Source organism: Vigna angularis, chromosome 2 (genome assembly GCF_016808095.1).
Source record: "Vigna angularis cultivar LongXiaoDou No.4 chromosome 2, ASM1680809v1, whole genome shotgun sequence".
Lineage (NCBI taxonomy): Eukaryota > Viridiplantae > Streptophyta > Magnoliopsida > Fabales > Fabaceae > Vigna > Vigna angularis.
Genome location: NC_068971.1, coordinates 44,386,495 through 44,406,243, shown reverse-complemented (window position 1 = coordinate 44,406,243; position 19,749 = coordinate 44,386,495). Strand labels below are relative to the sequence as shown.

The window sequence follows — 19,749 nt, the reverse complement described above, 5'->3', positions numbered from 1 at the left end:
ATTGTCAACTATAATAAATGCTAGCATATCAAACCGTCAATGTCTTACTTTGATCACATATTTCTATAATATAATTTTATTTTTTTTAGACCTAACCAGGGTCAAATTACTTAATAACCATTGTTATTTGACTTAACCGAGATTGATATGTATTTTATGGATTTATTTGACTTGTTGTCATAGTATTCCATCTTGGATATTACACTGACTTGAATGAATGTGTTGGCCAAGTAAAGAATACTACAAGTTGCCGGTTATTAGAATTCAAGGTAACAGAGTCTAATAACATCATACTGTACATTACTATTGTCCAAATAAATTATAAAATATTGATATACATTAATATATTAACAAACATAGACCTAACCCAATATCTTGTTAATATATTAATATTTAATAATTTGTTTGGATACCAGCAATAGATATACAATATTATATTAACAAAGATATAACTAATCCAGTATCTTTATTAATATAGCTAATAATATGTTTGGATAAGTATTAGAATAGTCTAAGTTCTGTATTGAGTAAAAATAGAAAAATAAAATATTATATAAAAATAAAAATTCATTAATTCGTTGTTTAACATTTTAGATAGTGTCAATCTTTTATGTGATTCGGTTCATATTTGATTGGTATTGTATAATATCGTATTTATATAATTTTGAATATTCATTACTTGAATAAGATTACATAATATCTTCGTATACCTCGTTCACACATAATTTTAAAAAGTTAAATATATTTTTTATCTCTTAATTTTTAATAAAAATTAAAATTAATCCATTTTTAAAACTTTGAACTAATTTAACTCTTCATCTTTAGAACAATAACGTAAATTTAATCTTTTTATAATTTTTGTTTTTAAAAACATTTAAAAATAGCATTTGAATTGTTTCTTAAAATTTGTGGTTTATATTAAATATTTTTAACTAAAGGTGAAACTATTTGCTATTTAGTATCCTGTTTATTTTAAAATATTTTAACTATATAAATAGCAATATAAAATATTGAAGTTTCTACATTAATATTTCCCTATTTCTCAATGTTTTTTTTATATAAAAAAAGTAAAACAAAAGGTCGTGTGAATAGGTTGTTAAGGTAGAGAAACTCATTGATTTGTTTGTGATTTTAGAAGAACCATTTCTTCTTTGAGTGCAACTTTGGAGTAGGCCTAGCCCTGAGAACAATTGAAGTAAACATATGCAGGAATCAAGTACTTAAGAAGATTAAGAGACTTTTGTAGAACAGACTCATGAGCAAAATAGGGATAAAATATCAATCTAAAACAGGAATATCAGCTTCAAAGAGAACAAATCTCAACAGTTACATCAAAAGGAAAATCAATACAATTAACTGAGACATTTTGAAAGGCGTTCCAAATCAACAACAGGAAAATCTCCAATGCCTTTGATCGGAGATCCAAATTAGGGGAGTGATCATCAATGGTTGGCTACATCGAACATGTTTGCCGCAATGCTTGAAGGCAACGTTGCCCTATTGTACAAGTAAATCACCAGCCCTTTTATATGATACGTACATAACCCCCCGTACAAAACCAGCTCCTCACAAAAATCAGTGCCAAACCAAACCTGCCCTAGTTCCCCAATCAGGCACCCTACTTTTTGTGCCATAAACACAAAGGGCACTAGAATCTGTTTCCAGAAGGAAAAAATTATCCGTATTTCTCTCTGTAAGTGAAAAAAAAAATACAATAAAGTATTTCATTAAACATTCTTAATCTGCAGACATTGCTAACAACGTCTAATTGATTATCCAACTGCACTTTTAAGCTACATTAATCAATGCTTTCTTCAACTTGCGGAGTATCCAACTGAGAAAATAGAGAGGAAAAAGAAATTAAGTGGGAAAGAAAGAAACCAATAAATAATGTGGCACCAAAATGGCGAGGAGCACATGTAATCCTTCACCGATCCAATTCACAGTCCCAGTTCAGGCAGAAAAGTAATTTGACTAAGCTGTGACCATATCCACCCCATTCTGTGCAGCTGCATCTGTCAGTCTTTTCCAATTCAATTCCCGCTGCTCTTCTAAATCTTTTGCTTTAGACTCCCTCTCTGCATACTGTCTCTGACATTCTTCAAATAATTCTGCATCCATTTCTATGAACATTTTCTGAACGTTCACGGTCAGTCCGTGAACAGCCTGGTTCCAATGACTCTGGATATTTTTCTCCAATGCTTCGAATATTATGGGTAATACTACAGTCCTGTTTTGGGCAATTAAGCTGACAATGTGCTCATTATTCCACAAAAAGAGAGTTCGTTCTGCAACCTGCATTGCCAGGTATGCTTAAGTATAGGGTTCAGAAGGATTATTATATAAAGCTAAAAGCATCAATAGACCAAGAATTACAAAACAAAAAATAAATAGAGATTCAAAGCACTCAGGATTCTCACTTCCGTATTTTGATTATGACTGGAAAGATAAGAATTGTAAGAGATGATTACAGAATCAAATCAAACAAATAATTTAAAAAAAGAAACGTGAAGACATCCTGGATCTTGTAATGATAAAAGACCATCATTATAGCACCTTAATGGAAGAATCATTCGAAGATCACCTTAAATATTTTTAAGGTAAGAAACGCACATCCTGGCAAATGTACACTATTGTACTTTCCACAAACACTAGATGGTCGTGGTCAAGACCCTGTTAACATTCAAGTCTTCCTCTTCTGATTTGCTTAAGCTCAAATTATCATTAATGACCAAGATCGTATTTGAAATCTTGACCACAAACATATGGAGCTGGGAATCTTGAAACAGGAGAACTATGTCACTCCTTCCTCCCTGTCTTCAGTTTTATAAAGTAACGCTCAAGTCTTACATCCAAGGATGAAACAAGTGCATTGAAGGGAAATACAAAAAGTTTATAATAATAAACACCCCCACGGTTTGCTTAAGTTTTTGTGAAATTTGTATTATTGCCAAGCTTCAATACCAAATGGCATGAAAGATATCCATAGAAATGCTGTTAAATCAAATTCTTTCTCCCTGACAATATCCAAAGAAATCTAAAAGATCATCCTAATTGCATGCTTTTTGTAGATTATAATCTTGATTGAGAAATCATGGAAAGTAATTAGCATTAAGCTTGAACTTTGGAGGCAGACCAAATGTTTCTATTTTAAATATTTGGGATCTGTAATACAAATGAGGAGGGTGAACCCTAGCCCAATAGTAAAGTTGTACCTTGGTGACCAATTGGTCATGGGCTCAAATTATAACATATGGTAATGAAAGTTGGGTTTTAAAGAGATAACCTCAGAGAAAGGTGGGAGGAGCAGAAATGAAAATGTTAAAGATGCATATATAGAGATACAAGAAACAAGAAGATGTATATAAAAGAAAAGATTGGTGTAGCGTTGATTCAGGAACTTGTAAAATTTAGACACTTTTCCTAGGGGCATCATTCTACATCAATAGCTTTTCAGCTGGAGACAAGATACAATGCACTAAAAGTATTATCTGCACATTAAAGACATGGTGATATTGCACCTCAGTGATATTAGTGAAAACGAGACGGACAAAACCTTTTTAGCCAGAGGTCAAATCAATACACAAGGTAATAATTCTGAACAGACACCTACTCAAGTTTAGTAAATAATAATTATAATACAAATTATGGCTTAAACACAAAGAACTTGCTTCAACTCATCTCCGGTAAATAAGAGCTATATTTCACTAAAACAGAAAAAAAGACAAAGGAAGGAAGGAAATAAAGAAGGTCAACAGAGCCAGAGTTTTCTGGAGCTTTGATTAAAGAAGTGCCCTTAGGTAAAACTTCTCTCAAATTTGTGATTCGGAGGTCTGATTAATTGCATTTAGGTCAAGCTGTGAAACTAGGTAGCACTTTTGATGATAAAGAAAATTCGAGGATATTTGCCAAATATAAGAGTTTTAAGTGGGTAACAGAGGATCGAAGTTAAAGCAAATGTTATTTAAATTTAAGCCAAAACAACATTGCCAAATGCCACCCAAGCATTTGTAAGAAACCAAGAGGCAGTAGTTTCAAACTTCCATTTAATGTTTAATCAAATGAAATGCATGGTTGTCATAATTGTTATAATTAGCAGTACCTTGTTGGGAACAAAGAAAAAGAAGGAAAAAGATGAGTTGAAGGATAATTTATCCTTTGCATCAACATTTATTGACTCAATTGGAAAGTCCTCCTGATTTAACAAACTATCTATTTTACCTTGAATTAACAACATAAATTGCATTAGGCCACTAACAAATCCAGTGTAGAGTTTGGCAGTTTAGGAGTTACAAACAAATCATATGAACATATTACTAAATGGCTTTAAAACAAATTATTTGATAAATAAAATCACGTCAGATTTTCTTTTATGTGTGTATCGATTTGTTCCTCAAGGATTCAGAATTTCAGCATTCTGATTCAAATTTTAGAATGAGTGACAAAAATGAGTGTTCATAACTAACAAGTAATAAGGATGAGTTTAATGAAGTGAAAGTAGATTAGCTTACTATGAATAATTGACCCTAAACCAACCAGCTCCGCAAAAATAAAAATCAGTTTCACCATTTGGTTCCTTTGCCATTCTTAATACATCTGAACATGAACCTCACCAGAATAATAATAACAATATGATTGTAACATTAAGGGGAAAAAAGAAAACTATAACTCAAGATTTCTTAAATAATACACAAATGAAACCACAAACTTACTAAGTTATCGAACAGAAAATTTACTACAATCACATTGTAAGCCATTTTTTTTTTGTCTGAAGATAATAAAAAACACATTTTTTTTTGTCTGAAGATGATAAAAAACACATTTTTTTTTCTGATTTGAGATTTTTAACCACTTTTTTGTCTAGACTAGAGGTATCCTCCATTGAAATCAATCTTGTTCAAGTCAGAAACATCAACAACATCACGAGGCTGGCAATCCAGAATGAATTTTTTTTATATTGCACAATGAAATCTATAGGGCTCGGTAGATTCCACTTAAAAAGTTGCAGTGCCAGGGTGTCATTTAATATTTTCCTCCTCGCTCCTCGCTCCTATCATACCATATCTACATTCCTTTATCCTCTAAGAATTTATAACAACTAATACCATCTTGAACTAGTGTTGGGGCTAATTCAAACCCAAAAGCAAATTCATGAGATGGGGATTGTCCAAGCCTGGAAATATTATGTTCATATCTCTTAGTTGACATGGGATTTTGACTTATGAATAGCTATTTTACCATTTCTACATGCTAGGGGAAGTTTGCTAGAAAATCTTGGTTTTTCCCATCAACCAACACATCATTAAGCTGGCAAATTTAAAAGGCACAACTAAATTATCCAAAAAAAAAACTAGGGGGAAATAAATGGATAAAAAAATCACAGTGTAATTTAGGACCTAAAGGATGCGACAGTTTAGTTACTAATCTAGTACCTAGGGCTGAACCTTATATTAAGCTTATAATTATACCATACATAGCCCCAGATTAGATGTATCTTCATAAACAAAGAAACAGTTGAACAAATTGCACATTCATAACCCGGCTACCCAAAGGTAATGTTGAAAAAAGGATTGCATCAGCAAAGGTGATGAAAAACAAATCCACACGAACCTGAAAGTGAGAACTATTGAGGCAGCGGGCAACCTGTCTAAAAAGAGGGACCATGCAGCGCTGGAATTCCGCAGCTTGCGTGGCCTCCAGCACCTCCTCCAGTTCCCCAAGAAAGAGAACCTCCTTCTGGCAATTAGTTACGGGCCAATACTTCAACAAGCCCCTAATAACTGCATCCGCGAGCTTGAAATCCTTCTCCACAAACTGCGCAATGCAATACGACAACTGCTGGTGATACACCGCAACCGGCTTGGGCTTATGCAGAGGCAGAAGCGCCCTAGATAGAAACAGCTTATGTTCTTCTTTCATCGGCAGAGCAAACCCATTGATAATGCTCCCCAGAATCTCAAGAAGCTCCCCAATACCGCTATGCCGCTCCGTCTCATATATAAACCGAAAAAATATGTTGTTAATGGCCTTCCTAATAAAGGGGCGATGAACCATGAATTTCCCGTACACGCGATGTAATATGGTTTTTAAGTACTCACGCTCACGGGGGTCCTCAGAGTCAAACAAATCAAGCAGTTTGAGGACAAAAGAATGATCTATGTACCGTTTCGCAACCTTTGTGTCAGTATCAGAGGAAACGATGTATCTGAGGAGCAGCTCGTAGACAAGCTGAAGGTGCGGCCACGCGGGATCGAGGCACGGCTCCTCTTCCTCCGGATCGGTGGGTTCCTGGCCGGTGTTCTCGTGCGACGCCGGCGGGAGGCACCGGAAGATATTGACGGACACCATTTTGATCATCTCCTCCTGGCAAGTCTCCGTTATCTTCCCCGAACCCGATTGTATGAAATCCACGAGCTCCATCAGCGTCTGCCTCTTGATTTCCTTCTCACGAATGCTCTTCAGCGTGTCCGAGAAGTCCAGCACGTGGCAGCATATCTGAAGCTTCCGAATGAACAGGGTCTGCCGCTCCGACACAGGCACGTCGCGGAACAGCGGCAGCGGCTCTATGGTCCCCGTAGGCGGCGGCACCACCACCTCCGGAGTAGCGGCCGTCACCGGCGGACCGAAGGAGGACGGATCGCTCGGGTCCGTCTTAGAGGGCTTCTTCTGCCCTCCCTTCATGATTCGCTTAAACATTTTTGGGAAACGATTGAAGAAACCCTAACCCTAGGCTAATGAATTCGGAAGAAGCTCCTTCCCAATCCGCAGCTTGGCCTCCAACGATTTTCGCATCACAACGAGAGCGAAGGACGATGGATCTGACAAGGGAACCGCGCTCCGGGAGGATCAAAGTGGCGAATGAGCGGAATGGCTACGGTTCGTCGTGCGGCGATGAGTTCCGGCGAGTGAAGAGATGGCAGAGGGAGGGAGAGAGAGTGTGAGATAGTGAGTTTATAATGAGAACTAAAATGAGAATGAGAATTGCATAAGGTCAGAGAAAGGAAAGTGAAGAATTGTGTTGTGGATTACGATAATGGATTTGATTAATGTTAGAAGAAAAAAGGAGACTTTGAGATTGAGTTAGACTTTAGAGTCATTTCTACATTTTTAATCATCCTACATGCCAATTCAAATATTGAATTCAACTTCAGCTTTGTCGATTAGATAGGATTGTTCCGTTGCTTCTTCTTTTTTTTCACTTTTATATATGTTTCGCACTCTATGCCATCCTACACTATACATTGTTTTTTCAATGAACACCTTCCATTAACTTACTTTCTGCTAATTCCGGTGAAAACTATTAAAATATAGTAAATGAATTCTTATATTCTTCATGAATCTTAAAATATATTATCCTAAAGTTATTGAATTTTTTTTGTGATAATTATGTTAAGATACTGTTTTATTTGTTCAGTTGATGAACTCATTCTGATTCACCTACTATGAAAGATTTAGAAAGTATGTATGAGATATTAATGGACGAATTTTACATTAACCCTGAAAAATATACGTTTTCAATTTGGTGCCGATTAATTTTCTATTCTAAAATTAAATCATTTTTCAATTTTTTTTTTATTTTAGTTAAAATTTCCCCTAAAACATACTTTTATGAACCTAGTACAAAAATTTTAAAAATTAAATTCAATGTATATTGATAACTCGCTATTTATATTTGCATGGTGATAAAATTTGATTGTACTAAGAGAGAGTAAGAGTAATTAATGTTAGTGTTGTATATAAGATGGATCATGATTATCTAATATAATGTTTCTTATTTCAAATTATTTTTTATTTGTCAACGTGAATAAATAGATACTTTATCAAAGGTATTTTTATATTAAAGTTAATCTGGTTCGAAGATTAGGATAATAAATATATAATTAATGACATTTTTACCTTCTTACTTTATATTTTTATTTATAATTTTTGTAATGATTTTTTTATTATAGTTTGTTTAATTATAATTCAAACTCCAATAATTTTGATTAGGGATTTAATTGGAATTGCATACCATATCCTCTTATTAACCGTTCGTGTAATTGAGAATGGATAGTGTTAGATCATTTTTGGTTGACTGAGCCTAGAAGAAATTCATAATAGTGACGATTGATTATTTTTCAAAATAGGTCGAGACAGAGTCCTTAGCAACGATTATCACTCGATAGGTACAAACCTTTGTGTGAAAAAATATTATCTATTGATTTGGCCTAAGAAACATAATCATCACTAATAACGGTCAACAATTTATTGACAAGAAATTGGAATATTCTACACAAATTTAAGTATAAAACATATCACCACTTTTATAGAACACCCTTAAACGAAGTGTTAAGTTTAAGCTATGAACAATAGCATTGTAGCCAAGCTTAAATGACAATTAAGCGAGACTAAAGGAACCTAAAAGGATAAGTTGCCCGAAGTACTATGGGTGCATCGTTGCTCACTACATGATACAACTAGAGAGACTCCCTTCAATTTGACATATGGCACGGACGCGATGTTGTCTATTGAAGTAAGAGAATCTTATCTCAAAAGACGATACAAGATATGAACATCAATAATGAACAGTTACAAGCAAAGTTTGATAGTTCGAATGAACGAAAAGAAGTAGTTGTTATTCAAAAAAATATTTTATTAATAATTTCAAATCAGAAAAATATTTTTTAATCTTTATGATGTAAGGTAGTAAATTTTATATGATACTCTGACAATAAAATTTTAAAATTCATCCCATAACACATGTGATTTTATATATGAAACTTGCAATATCCTAATAAAGGTGCCAATGAATCTAGAAAATCAATTAAAATGTAATTTAGTTACACTATCTGAATTTATATTACATTAAACCATAGTACGTGTTTACATTGTGAAAAATTACATGTGGAGATATAATTGACATTTCACAAGGTTTAAGTGATTAGTACTCATGCATGTGCAATAGAGGTTATCTTTCTACCATCAAATTTGATCCAGATTCCACCTTTTTAATTCCATTTAATAAAATCAACTCATTAACTAAACTTTTGTACTCAATATTTACTATTATTTGATGATTTTCCTTTTTCTTTTTTATTTACTTCAATGTTCTATCACATGGTAACTTATTAGAAATAAAATAGATAAATGTGCATATTTAAGTGTTTTTGAAATGTTGAGTGATTTATCATTAAATATTTTTTTATGAAACTATGAGAAAAATATTAATAATAAATATAAAATAAGGAATGAATTATATTATCAATATTTGGTGCTTTTATGAGCCATAATTGGTTATCATATATGGATGGAGTAACTAGACAATTAGTATAAGTAATGACTATATTGTGTGAGCCTGATATACATGTACAAATCATCCATCGAATTTATAACTCAGGTAAGCATCGATATGTAAGAAAAATAGTATGGGAACTAATTACAGGATTACTATATTAATTAAGATTAAAAGATTATTAGGTTACCATTAGAAATATTTAATACCTTTTAATATATTGTATTTATTATATTATGTTTTAATCCACTGACTTAGAGTCAGAATGTCTTTTTTCTAAATAACCGATCATACAAACAAACACAAAAATAATGAAAGAGTGACCTATCAACATCAACCAACACGAAAATATGCATAGAAATGTTATCAGAACCCTGAAAAACAATACATATGTATATTAGATTAATGAATAATGTCATTACAACCTAATATTAATGAATTTTTATATAGTAGATTCAACCACCAGTTAAATTATTTAAATTATAATATAGTGTTGTTTTAATTATTGATCAACTAAAAAAAACATTAAAATTTAAATAGAAAAAGAACATAGCAAGTTAAAAGAGATATATCACCAAAAAGTAAAATAGTATTGTAACATAAATGAAATGATAGTAATTTAAGATGCTTCTTATAAAACTTTTGGTTGTAAGAGTAGTGTATAAAATATACATTCAAAAAATAATAGTATCAATATTGAAAATGTATAATGAAGGAATAATAAGATTGAAGCGAGGATTTATATATATATATATTCTAATTTTTGTATAATAGTATATTTTTATAACTGTAAAAGTAGTTTTTTTAGATGTACGGGAAGTAAGTTATTTTTTATATATTTATAAAAACTTAGATAAACAGGAGATTATATTACGCATAAAAAGTATTTAATTAGGGAAAAAATTACAAGAACTTTTTAAAAAAAATCATGAATTAAAATTAGTTTATACATATAACTTTTTTATGATTTTTTAAAAAATTTATGTTTTAATTTGTATACAAGTTAGTTTTTCTTTTTTCTTTTAAAATTCTTATGGGATCATAAGGTCACATATTTTGTTTTGAAATTTAAGGGAACACAGGGATGATTATGATCCAACACTGCGATCATGACCTACCATTTTTGGCTACGTGAGAGTTAGCATAAAAACAGTACCGACATGTAAGATTATAAAAGTTTTTTTATAAATTAAAATAAATTTAACCAAAAAAAGAGTGTTTTTTACAAAAAGAAAAAATAATGTTAAAAAAACTGAAACAAAAAATTATGAGAAGCATGTCCCCTATTTCATGGAAAATGAGGAAAGTAGTGAATAAAATAAATAGATGAAATTGAAAGGAAGTAATGATCAAATTTTGAATAAACGTTGTAATGAAAATAAGAGGAAAGAAAAATTTGATGGAAGATGCTTTTGGTTGGGAGAAATGCCGACCGAAATAGGTTATAATTGGTTTAGTGGTATTTTTCCATTGCCATATTCTATCTTACTAATTTATATCGAGCTCACAGTGTCGAATTTTTTCACTTTATAGATGATTTTTAAACTTTATTGAGGTGAATAAATTATTAGAATTTGTTCGTCTTATGTTCCAAGTTGTTAGGTTAATTTTCAAATCCTTTTACAGTGTTTCGATATCCTTATCACATCGTGTTCATCATTTAAATTTTTCATTCAAAATCTTTAAATTCCTTTCACAGTTTTCATTGGAAATTTCAAAACACTTAGAGAACCAAGGTTTACGATAGCTCAAGTGAGTTTGATTTGGCCGGTGATTGAGTGTTGAGTTTTTGTTTCTAGGATAGAAAATGAGTTTTATGTTATATGGTTAGGGCAGGAGTTTGATGACAGTTCGAAACACTTATTCTTAAGGGTTCAGTTCAAAACAATGCATTCTCACACAACATAAACAAATGAGTTTTATAGACAACTTTCTTACAACGTTATATTCTTAAACATTACATATGTTCAAGATAAAGAAGAACAAGACATGTCTCAGCTGAATAATGTTCGAGTTCCATCTTTGAGAATATCTTATTTCAGAAACATCATATCTTCATTAACAACCCCTTTAAATGTTAGGACAATCATTACATCTATAAAAGGATGAAACAATACGCCAATTATTGAAATATTCAATAATAACATGCCATTCATTAAATATTACAGTTTAACTTATCTTGACGTCGTTTTTGTTCACTTCACTAAATATTATCGCTCAACACGTCTTGACGTAGTTTCTGTCAACAAGTTAACCAAATTGAGATTTTGTACAAATATGAAAACCATGAATTTTAATATTTTTAATTTAATTGATTTTTTAAATTTAAACATTTTTTTAAATTTAACTATTTTAGAATTTAAATAAATAAAAATATCTTCTAAATAAATAAAACTAATCTACGAAACAAATAAAAATTATTTATGATTAAATTATAAAATTTTTTATTTTTTATTTATATAATTATATTTTTATTATCATAAAAAAATAATACACATAAGGCCTGTGTTTTCATCGGTATTGATAATATAAAATATTTTATGTGAATATTTAGTAAAAATTAGAATTGTCAAAACAAGTAACCCAGCTCGACTCGGCTCGGCCCACCACTGGTTGGTCACTCACCACGGGTTGGTCACTTAGTGAACTAACTCAACCCGACTCACTTATTAGAGAACTAAAAAAATTCGAACCCGACCCAACCCACCACAGGTTGGTGGGTTAAACGGGTTGACTCACTTAATTATAATTTTTTTTAAATAAAAAAATTATAATTTGTTTTAATTCAAATCGAAATAAATTTTATTCTAAAATGATGTTAAACTCTCCAAAGACAATTCAAAATAAATAAAAAATATCATACAATCCAAGCGTAATCCAAAAATAAGTGAAAAAGCGAACAAATAAGTTTTTAATATTGATAATTTTTGTATCATTTGTCCGTTCATAATATTAGAGTGTTGAATAGATAAATCTATAATATTTTCCTCCCTTGAAACATCTCTTTTTTTGTCCTCATCTACAATATAAAAAAAAATGCTAACTAATAATATTGAAACACAAAATAATACATAATTAAATTAAATTATGTGGGTTGCTGCGCCAACCCGACTTACCATAGGTTCAATCTAGATGAGCTGGGTTCTAAATGAGACGGGTTGAAAATTAACCCATATAAAAAATTACATTTTTTTCAAAACCAACCCGACTCAAACCCGTGATGGGCTGGATTGACTCGCTGGTTAAGTTTTTATCTTTTCACTTTTTCTTATGACATGGAAAATTAAAATAATTACTTCTTTATTATTAAATATTTGTAGGAAATATTACTAATATTCATAAATTAAATTGTTTACTTAATTCACTTCGACCAAAACAATTCTTTCCATCTTAACCTTAACCGGCCAGAGGTCATGCAGTTTAATTATCATTCAATGGAAAGTCATATACAATAATCCATTAGTTTTATTTATTTATTTAAATATGATTTTAGTTGATAAAATTATTATTATTTTCTTCTAAATATTATTAGTCTTTTAAATTCATGACATATTATTTTTAGTTTCTTGATATAGAAAATATTGATGATATAACAAATTGTTTCTGTTGGATGGGAATGAGGATGGATCCTGCACATTTCTCTTGTCTGGACGAACGTTTGATCCTTTACTGTTTTGTGTGACGGATTAGTTTGAGCGAGGTTGACCTACAAAAAACACTCTAACGTTCAAGTTAGATGTTTTTCCTATGAAATTCTAATGTAATCAAGTTATGGAAAAAAATGTTTTACTCCAAAATTAAACCTCTACTTGCAGGGTTTACAATAATCAAACTTATACATCTTAATGGTCATTAATGTAAACATTAATCATTCATCAATATTAATTACTATATTGATTGCACTTTAATTCTGTTCCACAGTTGTCGTGCTCGACGAGCTATGTCGTTCTTCTCCACACCTCAACCGTTTGGTTAGCTCGAGTCATAACACAATAACACAAATAATGTTTAATTTAATATTTGTTATATAGTATTTATTAAATGATATATAAGTTGATTAAAACCTTAAATATATACTTAATATTTGAATTGATTTTTTTAAATTATTTTTTGGTTATTAAACTTTTTGCTTGGAGAGTAGATTTGAGGAAAAAAAATCAAAATTGGATTATTTGAATTAAAGAAAAGATGGTGAGATTTGAAGAAAAATAAGAAAAACATTTATGAAAATTATTAAGTAATGTGATGAATGTGATAGATTAAAAGATAATTTAATTGATAAAAAAATAAAAATACCATTTTATTCTTATATATAAGTAATGTAAGTTAAGTTGTAAATAATGTAAATTATATTATAATGAAATGTGAGTAATAATTATATTAGGAATTTATTATCTAAAGTGTAATTTATATTATAATTTAAATAAAATCAAGTAATAATTTGATATTATGAATTTATTTTAAATTGAAATGTAGTAGTTAAAATTAATATAAATTAAATGGAAGTACTTTTGTTAAAAAAATTATATATTGACAAAAATAATTTAAATGGAATTGTTTGAAAGTTGATAACAACCTTGAACTTAAGGTTACTCAATATCAAACATATATATTGGATTGGTAGAAGTACTTAAAATATTAAAAGATGTTATTACTTTACTTTACAAACCACAAAATTTTTTATAACAACTATGGAACTGAACCATCTCAATTCATATAACCAATCAATCTCAGTGTAAAAAATGTTAATAAATTTTGAAAAAAAAAATTACAATATATAAATCGAAACATAACCAAATTTTATATTAATTATATTTACTTCTACCATAATTTTCTAAAAAAACTTATAAATTACAAATATATAATATTTTGACTAAAAAGTGTTAGTTCTATTCATTCATACATAGTTAATATAAATTTTCGTATGCAATAAAAATTTTATCCTAAATAACATATTAACTAAATTAATCTAAATATAAATGTAATTTTTAAACGAATTTTCTAATTCTCTTAAAGCCAAAATATAATAACAATTAAAACAGCAAGAGTACCAAGGATAATTGCTACCACTAGGTTGCCAATCAAACGCCTAAGAACAAAGATAATCCTCTGCTCAAACTTTTGCAAACCGATAAACATCCTTTTGTTATTTTTCATAATATATAAATAAATATCATCTTAAGCCAAAAATCAATAATTAAACACATTAGAACCAACAATACATATTAAACTTCCTCCATAAATTCATCAATTAAATAAATTACCATCTTAAAAGCACTACTAAAACAACGAATTTTACCATTAAAAAAGAAAAAAATCAAAATTTTCTCTACATAGAATCACGTAAAAAAGAGAAATGTTAGCTTCCTAAAAACATGTTTTCTCTCAATCCTCAATTGTCCAAATTTTCTGACCTACAAACTAATAAGTGCAAACCCAAAACCTAGTATCTTACGTGTTTAGACTCATCTCTACTGCGTCAATAAATGCCTTCAATAATAATAAAAACTTCAAAATTCCACTTAATGTATAAGAACACTAGGCAAAAGTTGAACCTACCATCTATAACCATATAAGCTACAACATCAAGTTAACATAAAACCATCTTAATAAAATACGTATCCATATCACATATGTTAACTCTAATTCTATAATTTTGAAAATAATAACCAATAAGTGTGATAGGTGAGAGTCAAGCTCATAACTCCTTTATAAATAAGCTCCACACAATTGAGCTATAACTTTTTCTTTTCATGACAAAAGGTAATTTAAATATATTACATCACTCCATTAACTTAAATATTTTCCTAGTAATTTTGGTAAATGTGAAAAAATAAAAAGAAGAAAAAAAGGAAGAAGAAAAACCAATTCACAAGAATTTACCAATGAAGTTATTTTTAATAATTATCGATAAATTTTATAACAATTACCGATAAATTTATTAAACAGATTTTTTTATAATTGGTAGACTATTAATAATTTTGATTTATTAATATATTTTAAATATTATTAATAAATTTTGCATCGATAGTATCATTTTTTTTTATAATAATTTTAATGATAATTATCTGTCCAACCGTTATTAATTCCTTTCATTTTAGACTTTTAACAATGATTTCTCGTTCAACTGTTGGTATTACTTTTAACAATAATTTTTTAAAATCACCTTAAAACGTTTCTTTTATTTTCACACTGGCATTGTAATTTTTTATCACTGACATTTTTTTTACCTGTCATGAGTTGTTAATAGATTTGTTTTCACTAATGATTGTCTCACTGATATTGACTAAAAAAAAGTTTAATATCTAAATATTTTATGTTGAAAATGTTATAAAAAAAATGAATGATTTATTGTTTATTAACATCCAATATCTTCATTATATTTATTCAAAAGAATATCTTCGACACGTATATTGTAAGGACCTAAAAATTTGGACCCAGGATTATTGGGCCTTAATTGTGGCAGCCAGACCTTTAGTAATTTGGGCTCATGACCTTGGTAAGGGGACTCTCCTAAAAAGAAAAAGCTGAAGTTCATTTGCCAATTCTCCTTTCTCTCTCTAAAACCCCCTTTTCCAAATTCTTTTCTGCCTTCTCTCTAGCTCCACACTGATTTAGCCATTGCATGTTCTGTTAGGTGGTACCCTAGCGACCGTCTCGTAGAGAGCTTCAAAACCATCCGATTGGTTTTACGTTCTTCAGCCGGTAAGTGGCTTCCTCTTTTCTCCGCTATTTTCGAAATCTAGGGCTTATGATTCTACTGCTTTTGTGCAATTAGAACTGTCATCTTTCCAATTCCTGTCAAGTTTGAGCTCTAAGGGTTGTTCTCATCACCAATGTGATGGCTGTAGGGCACTGCTTAAGTTCTTCCCGGGGTAGGATACTGTTGAAAGTTGTGTTGTGTGCTAGACTGCTCAACTTTAAGGTAAGGGGAGCTAATTATTTTTGTATGAATTTATTTTATAAAAATATATGCATATGAATGTTGAACTGGTGTGCTATTGTGAAACTGTTTTATGACTTTTATTGTATTGGGTGTTATAACTGAAATTGTGCATGTTGTGATGTGATGAATTTAATCTGTTTTGAATGAGTTTGTTGGCTGAAATTGATCTTGTTGGAAGGTCTGGAGTAAGGGTTCTGTAATAGTATGTATATGGGTATTAAATAGATGTACATGTATTGTTTGAGGTTGCTGTGAGAGAGGAAGTGAAAATATTAAAATTAGGCATTTCAGATTTAGAGTATAAGAGAACAGGGTAGATAATTTAAATAAATTAATTGTTAATTGTTGAGAGCTTTCTTTGTTGGTAGGATAGAGGAACCTTAAAAACCTGAGTTGGCACATCCCTGATCATAGAGCAGCCCTAGCCTAGTCCAGTCAGTTGTGACTAGTCATATGTACTGGCGTCGAAGGTGAGTTTGATGCGTTCAGACATCTGGATTCTCTCCTGTGACCAATTAGAGTAAAGAAAGATCTCTACTAGGATGAAAATAAAATAAAACAAGTTAATTGTAGATACATAAAGTTATCATGTGTTAATTTCTAGTCAATTATAATTTTAGAAAATCAATCACGTTTGGAATTTAAAGTAAGGATCCATATATATAAATATATATATATATATTTAATATAATATATATTAGTTTAATATATATATATATATTAGTTTAATATAATATAAAAATATATATTATATATACGTAACATAGTATATATATTAAATATATGTAACATATTATATACCTAACATATTATATATTATATATTATATATTATATATGTAAATTGGTGCATGCAGTGGCTATATATATACATATTATATATACGTAATATTAAATTAATTTTTGGTGTTTTATAAATGTTTGAAGGGTAGTACGTCATTTAATATTATTATAACATATATTGTATAGGAGTTTAGGCATTGGAAATAAATTATAAAGATTCTGGTATTGAGAAATTTAGATTAAATTTATGGAGCTATTACTTTTATAACTTGTGATGATTGAGTTAATGTACATTGTTGAGATTATGTATATGTTTGTATGCAATGTAAAAGTGAAAGATTATATGTATATGGTTTCATATGGGTCACGGTTGGTTATAAGTATGGTTGATGGACGTAATTTCATGGTCCTCAAGGGAGGTTACATGGTGGTGCCCTGTGGTTGTTGTGATGACCGTATGAATGGGCGGAGTGTCCTTATGGGGTTTATCCTGACATTCTAATGATCATCCATGTTCAAGTAGAGAGTGATGAGTCATGTGGTGAGAATAGCAGGAGGTCCTAGCCCATAGGTTCTTGGGTGAGTTATAACGGACTAACCTCGTGTGGCAGCTGATGGTTTTCCAGTTACTACATCACCCGGGTGCACAAACCCCTGGAACTTGACATTTCATACTAGTCCGGATGGTCAAATCACGTGGTCGGTCATTGGTATCAGGATAATGCATTCGGTCCTAGTTTGTATTGTGTTATGATCCTTGCATGCTTGAAATACTTGATTGTTACATGCTTATAAATGTTAAATTGATATGGGTTGTATGATTTTTATATAACTAGCTCACCCTTGCTTGTTTGTGTTTGTGCCTTCTTTGTCTATGTTTTCTTTTGCGATGATCATCCACTTGGATGTGAGCAGAGGGAGATGAGGCATCTTTGGAGTAGGAGCTGGAGGGTGCCAATGCTGTTGAGTAGCCTAGGAGCTTATAGATTTACCTACTTCTATTCTTTTGAAATACTATACTTTTTTGTAATTCAAGTTTTAATTTCCTAGCTCTTTTGGAAGGATAAATGTAATCCTATTGCCCTAATCACTTGTCCTAACTGCTTTATCGTATTATACTTGATGACGTCTTATATTATATAATTCCTATATAATTGGGACGTTACATTTATTCCAAAAGAAAATCTGTCAAAAATGATAAAATATATCACACTAGTATCTTTAAATGAAAGTGTGTATCATTCTTGAACAAAATTTAATCTATTGAAAATTTTATATCGTTTAGAGATAAAACCAAATTATAATATATATATATATATATATATATATATATATATATATATATATATATATATATATATATATATATATATATATAAAAGTGAGATGCAAATCTCACCATTTAAACCGATTTTGTGGGGTTGAGTTAGGTTTAAAAAATCAAGCCTATATCCTAACGAGATCTATGTGGATATTCTGTTCCATCCATTGTCGGACTACTATCGAATCATCCATTAATTCTACTCTCACATCTCACACTCAAGATGTATATATTATTTTCTAATTTAAAAAATAAGAGATTTCAATATTAAAAAAATTAGATTAAAATTTGTAATTCTTATCATTTCTTTAAAATTTTGTTTAATAAAAAATATATCCATTTGTTTGGCTCTTTCACAAATGTATCGATCTCAATGTCCAATTGTAGTTAGGTAATATGTTTATCTTTATCGTTTAAGATTTTTTAAGGGTTATTCTAAAATTATCAGTAGATATATTTTAATTTATTTTGAAATATGTTACATTTTTTTCAACGATATCTTTATCTTCCTTTATAAAATAAAAATAACTTCGATAAGGAAATCTCACATTGGTTAGCATAGATAAATTAAAATAACATATACCTTATTGAAGTTGAGCTATCTTTAAATTTATTTTTAAATATAATAATTACAATATTTGATTTAAAATGTATTTTAATTCGAATATCTCTTACTGTAGTTATTACAAGCTGACTCCATCTCCAGTCACCATTACTTCCTCTACCTTTAGCCCCAACTTTTCATTGCTTTGCATCGATCTCTTATTCTCTGGCTTTCTATTTGGATAATTCCATTTCATCCCAACTTTTAGTGTTATTACCATATTTATTTATTTTTTGTTAATTTTCTGTTTTTTTTGTTAGGCATAGGAGGCAAACGCACGATAATATGAATAAAAAACAAAAATAACGATAAGATAACACACATTATAAGAATACAGTTATCGTAAAAAAATAAATTTTTATATTAAAAAAAGTGAAAAAAATTAAATAAATATAAAAAATTTATGTATATTAAAATATCATTTCTTAAATATAAAATTATATTTAAAGGTGTTGAATATAGTAAAAAACTATATATGAGATTAATCTCGCTTGTGTTAAATATACACATAAAATCATCTATTTATAATAAAAGAAATATGAGCTACGCCCAAAATAAAAATAAGAAATAATAACAAACAAAATAAAAATAAAATAAATATAAAATAAAGATAATAATCTAATACTCTCCTCAAGTTAGTACATACATATGTACCAACTTGTTACTAGTATAATTAGTCTGGATGAAAATATCTACTTCTGCACTCGAGTAACACTAAATTGTTAATGATTTGTAAGACGATATAAAAGACGAAATATCAATCCAAAATACTCTCGATAAACAACAAATTTGGAATGTTGCTTCATGTAAATCTCTTCTTGCAAA

The 19,749-nt window shown here is 29.8% G+C and overlaps 1 protein-coding gene and 1 long non-coding RNA gene across 2 annotated transcripts; one reads left to right on the top strand and one right to left on the bottom strand.

The window, feature by feature from the left end:
- Positions 1-1,256: 1,256 nt before the first annotated feature.
- On the bottom strand, positions 1,257-7,168 carry LOC108322447 (serine/threonine protein phosphatase 2A 57 kDa regulatory subunit B' beta isoform). Its single transcript, XM_017554547.2, has 2 exons — positions 5,611-7,168; positions 1,257-2,295 (listed from the first exon to the last, which is right to left on the bottom strand). The coding sequence occupies exons 1-2, from the start codon at positions 6,694-6,696 to the stop codon at positions 1,975-1,977; spliced, it is 1,407 nt and encodes a 468-aa protein (XP_017410036.1). The 5' UTR covers positions 6,697-7,168; the 3' UTR covers positions 1,257-1,974.
- Positions 7,169-15,799: 8,631 nt separating this feature from the next.
- On the top strand, positions 15,800-18,067 carry LOC108322431 (uncharacterized). Its single transcript, XR_001831601.2, has 3 exons — positions 15,800-15,976; positions 16,123-16,196; positions 17,915-18,067. It is a non-coding gene; the product is annotated as an uncharacterized LOC108322431 (long non-coding RNA).
- Positions 18,068-19,749: the final 1,682 nt, after the last annotated feature.

Coding starts and splice junctions, on each gene's coding strand:
- LOC108322447 (XM_017554547.2), bottom strand. CDS start 6,696: ATGTTTAAGCGAATCATGAAGGGAGGGCAGAAGAAGCCCTCTAAGACG. Junction 2,296..5,610: donor TCAATAGTTCTCACTTTCAG/GTTCGTGTGGAT, acceptor CTGGCAATGCAG/GTTGCAGAACGAACTCTCTT.